We start from the raw sequence: 7741 nt of genomic DNA, 5'->3' as shown, positions 1-7741 counted from the left end.
AAACTTTGAAAATAAAACAAAAACAAATATTATTGCCGCCAACTGAGGAGGCATATTTGTGCAAGCCCAACATATATGAAGCAATGAAAGGTTGTTTACTCATTCATTCACTGATTTCAGAAATGACAAAAAATGTTGCCGCTGTCCCTTTGGATGCTCTCGTCGCCCGGATCGATCACAAAGTTAATAACCTTCAAGGACTTCGTGGGTGAGGTCATGTGCAGCAGGCTTTGCTGCCATACATTGCAATTGCACACGCTAATTACAAATCCAAAAGAAAAAGAAATGGGTATACAGTAGCATGCGTAAGCAATGGGGGCATTCATCTCGTTCTCATCCGATCCGATACATGCATGTTTGGAAACTGTAATTTGCTCCCGAAACGACAAAGCATCAATCAAAACAAAGCAATCCAACAATTCGTTCATGGATCTACGACATGATACTGATCGGAACTCCAAACCCTAGCTAGAGCCTCAGGGACAGGTCCAGGGACCCACCGACGCTGCCGGACGGCGAGGAGGAGGAGGGCGGCGTCGTGCGCAGCTCGGACTCGTGGGGACCGCCGTGGCTGCTGATCCTCGTCGGGAAGAACTCGATCTCCCGCACCTCCTTCCTCCCCTCCGGTGCCACCAAGAACCCTTCTCCGGCCGTCTCCTGCAAATCGATCGGGTGCTGCAACCAACACAGCCATCAGTCAGTTCTGACAAATCTAGATGAATGATTCCGAGCTTTGCAAACGCCTCGAACCAATGCACGTACCTTGCGAGCGGCGGTCATGGTGGCGGCGAGATCGTAGATGGAGTAGTATGGCGCGTTGGTGGTGGCGGTGGCAGGGCCCCGTGTTCCTCTATCTGCCATGGCCACCATCGTCTGAAGATCAACACAGACGCGCAGGAAAGAAGACAAGATTGGTTAATTGGCACAGCAAAAAATGAATGTGGGAGGAGCAGAGAAAGCTCTCGAATTTTTGCAGTGGACTGGACGGATGGACTACCATGGAGCAGAGGTCGCAGCGCTGGCCCGCGTGGAGGCAGGAGGCGGAGTAGCACGCCGGACGCCAGATGGTGCTTTGGCTTGAAGGGCACTCTGGCGCCGGCACCTGGAGCTGCGGCTGCTGGCCATTGCCCGCCGGGACGAAGCCCCCCATGCGGCCCCAGCGGTCCATGAAGTACTGCTGCTCCGGCGCGACGCCCTGGACGCAGCGGACGGGAGCCTGCGGCTGCGGCTGCGGCGCCTGAGGGGCGGGCGGCGTCTGGACCAGGAGCGGCGAGTAGTAGCGCGAGCCGGTGGCGGCGTCGAAGGCCGGCAGGTAGTCGTGGTGCTGCTGCAGGACGACGGAGTTGCCCTGCGCCTGCAGGTTGGCGGCGGCGGCCTCCAGCATGGCGGCCGCGGCCGCGGCGTTGAGGTCGTGCAGCGGGTCGACGCCGCCGCAGCGCAGGCGCTCGAGCTCCGCCACGCCGAGGCCGCGCTGCGGGGTCTTCCTGGGCGGCGCCCCGCCGCGGGAGGCCGCCTGCTGCCTCCCCAGCCCGGACGCCCCCTGCCGGCGCAGCCGCGCCCGCGCCACCGCGTCGGAGAGGTCCGGCACCACGGCATGGGCCGAGACGTCAGCCGCCGGCGTGTCCTCCGGGGCGGCGCCGAAGAAGAAGGAGGGCGTGGGCGCCATGAGGGAGGAGAGGAGAGAGAGAGAGCGGGATGCGTGGCACGTGCGAATGGCGAGACGGGAGAGGGTGGCTGTCTCCTGCCGGTTTTATAGCGGCCGAGCGGCGGCGAGGAGACACGGCGTGGTCTACTGATCTACTCTCGTCTGTCTCACTCTCACTCGCCAGCCAGACAGACATACAGACAGGTGGGACCCGACGTATCAACGACTAGTCTTCGGTCCCGATGGGCCGATACGGGAAGCATCTCCTGCTGCCAAGTGGGCCCGAACGGTCGGTTCTTCGGGACACGCTCCGCTCCTGTCGTGTAGCAAGTCGTCCATTCTATCTTCTCATCATCTTCACGTCGATATGAAATTTGGCCACTTATGAAAAAGGCAAGAAACAGATCAGACACATACGAAACTATCCATCCGTTTCTAAATATAAGTTTTATTCTTTTAGTGATTTCAATATAGACTACATACAAAGCAAAATGAGTGAATTTATACTCTAAACTGCGTTTATATATATCCGTATGTAGTCAACAAAAGGAAATGTATTTATATATGTGTGTGTGTGTGTCTCTCCAATGGCTAGCTGCAAAAACAAATGTGGATCTTGGTGAGCTGGCCGGTGAGGCGACGCCCGTTTTGCATGGACGTCTTCTCGGTGGTCCTGGACCGGTCGACAGGGCAGGCCTCCGTGAGTGCGAGGTTCACAAGGACCCAGTCTGGGGCAAATATCCGCCGTAGCAAACATTGCCTAGTGATACACGTTATATTTACTCACTAAATGGCCACAACTAGCTGCAAAAACAATTGTCGAATGGTGTAAGAGCATTTGAGCTGGGTGAGCCGGTCGTTGAGGCGACGCCCGTGTCGCGCGGACATCTTCGCGGTGGACCTGGACCGGTCGAGGTCCTAGGCCTCTGTTAAAGCAAGGTCCGTGAGGACCCAGTCTGGGGCGACGTCCGCCGTAGCGAAAGCTGGCCGGCGATACGTGTTATATTTACTCATTAAATGGCATAACTAGCTACAAAAACAACGCTGGAATGGTGTAAGAGCATCCGAGCTGGGTGAGCTGGTCATTGAGCGACGACCGTGCCGCGTGGACGTCTTCGCGGTGGTCCTGGACCGGTCGAGGTCCCAGGCCTCAGTTAACGTAAGGTCCGCAAGGACCTAGTCTAGGGCGATGTCCGCCGTAGCGAACATTGGCCGGTGATACGCATTGCGTGAAACAAGGAAAAATAATCTACTCATTCAATGGCCATGTATGTCCAAGTTTGGGCGAGCTGGTCACTGAGGTGATGACCGTGCCGCGCGAACGTCTTCGCGGTGGTCCTAGACTGGCCAGGGGCCAAGGCCTCTGTTAGCGCGAGGACCCAGTCCTTGGCAAAGTCTGAGATATGGAATGCTACCGGCCTAGATAATGCAGGAGGCGCTCGTGGGCGTTCACGAGCGCAGAGGAGGCCTCCTTCATGGTGCCCGGGCGCCGACGAGGCGGTGATGTCTGTGTCCTCTTCTTGCTGCGCTAGAGGCGGGATGGCGGTGACGCTGACCGGTCGAAGTGCCACAACGTGCTATCCGGCGATTCCTCCTTGACGCGGCATGGGGGAGGGGGGCTCCCGCTTGACGCGGTTGCGAGGTTGGCTTCTCGATGACAAAGTGGAAAGGCGGCGAGGAAGGCGCTTGCCCGTGGTCGCATGGCGACAGCTCGAGGAGGAGCTCTAGGTGCAGCTGGTACTCCTATCCCGGCATGGCGTCTTTCGCGAGGAAGGGCAGTTGCGGTTGCGCCTCCTCCTATTCCGAGGAGTGCATCATCTCCTCCTTGTTCGTCGGGGTGGCGGAGGAGGAAGTCCTTGGAGAACGTGGGCGGCACCACACGATCCACCTAGAAAGGTGGATCCACCGACATGAATGTGTGGCGATTTTTCCAGAGCGGGAGGCACGACAATGAGTTTTGATGGGACCGCATAGTCATACACTTATGTGGCATTAGTCTGGACACCCACAAACTTCCCCAGATTTTATGCCGGTTTGCGGGAAATCAGATGCTACTAACATAGGGCACTCTGTTCGATGGATCCGGCTTGCCTGCTCCTTCCTCATGCTCTCATCCATGCTCCGAATTCATCCTACGGTTGTCTTTTTTTTCTTTTTTTCTTTCTAATCTAATCATCTCTCCCTGATTTTAAGGGAATGGAGCCGGGCTTTATTTTATTTCAATTAAATCAAGCCACATACGCGAAAGTACGAATGGGCACATGTATGGCGAGCAGGCAAGTCTTATCCCTGTTCCATGGCAAAATTGGTGTGGAAGGAAGGCTGAAGCCAGCGTGTGACGCGACATACAGTGCATCATGTGTGGAGTGGATCACGAGAAAGGTACAGCTAGAGCTAGGCCTAGCTGGCTACCAGGAAATCTGGACGGGACATCATGGCACGGCGCATGCAGGCGGATCTCTTCTTGATCACTTGACGTGATTGTTTCTGCATGGCTTCTGCCCATGGATCCATATCGAGGTAATAGCACCTCATGTAACCTAACTTGCACTGAATATGATGATTTAGTTCCAAACTCGCAAAACTTTACTTCATCATACCTCAACTTGCATCTCATGTAATGATTTAGTCCCAGGTCAATCACAGCTCGACAATTGGCAGTCAGGTGGTTGAACCGGTCAGCGCACAAACTTTTGCAGAAAACCCCCTACCGTTTTCTTTAATCAATCCGCACTCATCTCCCATGATTTTGTTCCCAGGTGTTCCCTATCATGATCTGAGCTCAGAAACAACTCAACCGGTCCCATGTTCGATCGTTATAGTAGCAGCCCGGGTGGTTTGTTCACACAGAACAAGATGAGGAGGTGTAACCCTGTGGCTTTCGGCATGACGCCGGCTGTCAAGGTCTAGAATATTTATCTGAATGCATGCGCTCCACAGGTGCGTGCCTATCAGGCTATGAGAAAAAAAACTGTAACCGGGATGTGCAGATCCTTGAATAGTACTCCCTCTGTAAACTAATATAAGAGCATTTAGATCACTAAAATAGTAATCTAAATGTTCTTATATTAGTTTACGAAGGGAGTAATTTGGTTAGGAAACTAACGACAATTTAAATGAACAAAATTTCAGCCAACCCACTGCACCAGATGCTGATGGTCGTTGAGTTTGGATCTTCACCGTTCGATGTTGGCATGGGACATGAGGAGAGCGACGACGAGTTGTCATTAGTCTTCTATGAAGCTGTGCAGCAGTGCGGAGACAAGAAGTAACTCGGCGGGTACGTGCTCCATTTTAGTACATTTGTACATTCGTTTCCTTTGCTTAATGATTGCTGATTTGCTTGCTTTGTTGTTGACTGTTTCAGACAATGGTTCCGCCACACTATTCCTTTCCTCGTGGAGGTGACAGGGCACCTTGTATTTTATTCTCTATCTTCTATAAAGCTAAGGCACACAATTTGTGTGCTCTCGAAAAAAGACAGGGCACCAGTTTAGAGTTTGGTTCGACTACACGGTTGACTTCAGCTTCATGTGCATGGAAGGCGCCGTTCGATGCTTCAACGAGAAGGACCGTGTCATGAGTTGGAACCAGCCAGTGTGAAGGCTGGTGGTCTCTCTTCAAGTTTGGGTACGTGCACTGGTGAACAGGAGCCGTAGTGCGTGCTGTCCCATGGTACAAAAACAAAGAGATCATCTATTGACTGCAAAGCTATAGGACGTCCACGATAAGCATACTAGCACTGAACGCCGTGCTAAAGAAGTACTATTCGGCTGGGAAGTACCAATGCGTGCAAAACATTCTGGCACAGACGGTTTTGATATCGTAGATTGATTCGCACCCGCGACGTGAGGAGCAGGAGCGGCCTATGATGAACGACGGCCGCGTCCACCAGCTCCGACTTCTCCGGCGAGTACGCTTACTCCTCCTCCGACCCCTCCCCCAGCCCGCTCTGCAGTCCACTTCGAGAAGCCCGTCCCGCCGCCGCCCCAACACCAGCAGAAGCCGCCGGCGCCGTAGCCCGGCACGTACGTGGTGCAGGTGACCAAAGACAAGGTCTTCCGCGTGCCGCCGCCGGAGAACGCGCGCCTCTTCCAGCACTACACCCGCCGCGCCGACTGCTCCTGCCTCCGCGCCTGCCTCTACCTCTCCCTCGCCGTCCTCCTCGCCGCTGCCGTCGGGGTCGTCTACCTCGCCTTCAAGCCCAGGCAGCCGGCGTACTCGGTTGTGTCCCTCGCAGTGTCGGGCCTCGCCGGCGTCAGCAACGCCTCGGCCCCCGGCCCGCTCTCGCCGGGGTTCGCCGCGACCGTCCGCGCGGACAACAGCGCCAACGGCAAGGTCGGCGTGCACTACGACGGCGCCGGGAGCCGCGTCGCCGTGTCGTACGAGGGCGTGAGCCTGGCGGACGGCGCGTGGCCGGCCTTCTACCAGGCGTCGTGCAACATCACGGTGTTCGTGGCGAAGGCGAAGGGCGGCGGATACGGTTCTCGAAGCGTCAGCACGGGCAGATGGCCGCGGCGGAGCAGCTCCGATCGGTGCCGTTCGACGTGGATATCACGGTGCCCGTGCGGCTGCAGCTCGGTGGCGTGAGGACATGGGCCGTGCCGGTGACGGTTCGGTGCGCCATGACGGTGGACAGGCTCGCCGCCAGCGCCAAGGTGGTGTCCAGGCCGTGCGACGTCAATGTGCCGTTCTTGTTCCGTTCTGGAGGAACTGACGCCGCCGATGCAAGAAAAAATGGCTAATGGCTGATTAGGAGAGCACTTCTTGCAGGTAGCGGCCAAGGATTCATGCTGCTTCCGTCATTCTTTTTTCTCCTCATTAATTTGTATGTTGGTTTGATCGAGCAATGTTAATTCTTTTCTCCGTTGGGAACTTGAAATCATGTTCTGCCGCGAAATTGTGCTGCAGTAAAGATGTTCATGAGGTGCAACCTCTCTTCTCCTGAAAGATTGAAAGAAAAATGGTGTTGTGCACTCATACCTGTTCTGTTACAGTCTGAACAGTTTTATCATGTGGTTTTCAGTAGAAACTACACATTTTATTTTGAAACAGTAGCAACTACATGTCATTCTGAATATGAAATACATGAACATTCGTAGTTCCAAGCAAACTTGGAATCTTGGATGTACTCCACTTTACACTAGGTTATTTATGCTTTTGCAGTCAATGGGAGGTGAGTGCGGGTTGATTAAAGAAAACGGTAGGCCTGGGACTGGTGCTTCTGCAAAAGTGTGTGTGCTGACCGGTCCGACCACCTAGCTGCCAATTGTTGAGCTGTGATTGGCCTGGGACTAAATCATCACATGAGGTGCAAGTTGGGGTATGGTGAAGTGAAGTTTTGCAAATTTTGGACTAAATCATCACATTCTATGCAAGTTAGGGTACCTGGGCTGCTATTACCTCATCCATATCCATGATGAAAATTGAAAATTGTTTGTGTGTATAGTAGATTACATGCCGTCACGTCCTAGACTGTTGGTAGATTTGGTGGTTGGAGTTTTTCACTTCTTTTTTCTACACACAAACTAGAGTTAAAATAGGGCACCCGATCGGTGTCTCATCTACTCGCAGATTCTTTTCTTGAATGAAAAGTGAAAATGCATCATCCCTTAATTGAATTGGACAGTGGACTGCGAGACAAAGTAGACCAAAAATTTAAGATGGAGGATCCGTTCCACTACGACCACACCACTTGATAGTACGTGTTTGATGCCTTGTTACTTGATTGGGCCATGCACGCCTTGTACTTTCAGGGCTGCGCAATTGGATCCTACCTTGCACAAAATGATTGGGTCTATAAACGTCTGCCGATTAATCCTACACTACAGTGGCATAGAGAGAAAAGGAGAGAGAAAGAGATGCATGCATGTTTAACATGGCTCACGCACCGGCTTGCAGCCTTGTCCTAGCGGCCGGTACAACAAAGATGCCTCCGTTTGGTTTCTCGCACTACATGGTGTTTGAGAAGACGGATGACCGAGATATAGTCTTTCAGAAGCGCTAGCACCTTACGATCGGGTAGACCGTATCACCTACGTCCCCTACACCTGCTAGTCTACCACTGTAAGAGTTCGCACGACTTAGTCAACTATG

At 53.7% G+C, this 7741-nt stretch overlaps 1 protein-coding gene and 1 pseudogene across 2 annotated transcripts; one reads left to right on the top strand and one right to left on the bottom strand.

The window, feature by feature from the left end:
• Positions 1 to 302: 302 nt before the first annotated feature.
• LOC125547765 lies at positions 303 to 1703 on the bottom strand. Of its 2 annotated transcripts, none has more exons than XM_048711541.1 (3): positions 998 to 1703; positions 763 to 873; positions 303 to 675 (listed from the first exon to the last, which is right to left on the bottom strand). In XM_048711541.1, the coding sequence occupies exons 1-3, from the start codon at positions 1664 to 1666 to the stop codon at positions 469 to 471; spliced, it is 987 nt and encodes a 328-aa protein (XP_048567498.1). In that variant the 5' UTR covers positions 1667 to 1703; the 3' UTR covers positions 303 to 468. The 2 variants fall into 2 exon arrangements, with proteins under 2 accessions (XP_048567498.1, XP_048567499.1); XM_048711542.1 differs by having other exon boundaries at positions 303 to 657.
• A 3810-nt stretch (positions 1704 to 5513) lies between these two features.
• LOC125547764 lies at positions 5514 to 6486 on the top strand (annotated as a pseudogene).
• Positions 6487 to 7741: the final 1255 nt, after the last annotated feature.

This window comes from Triticum urartu, chromosome 3, assembly GCF_003073215.2.
Source record: "Triticum urartu cultivar G1812 chromosome 3, Tu2.1, whole genome shotgun sequence".
NCBI classification, from domain to species: Eukaryota; Viridiplantae; Streptophyta; class Magnoliopsida; order Poales; family Poaceae; genus Triticum; species Triticum urartu.
The sequence above is the reverse complement of the archived record's forward strand: the minus strand, read 5'-3'. Positions and strand labels throughout refer to the sequence as shown.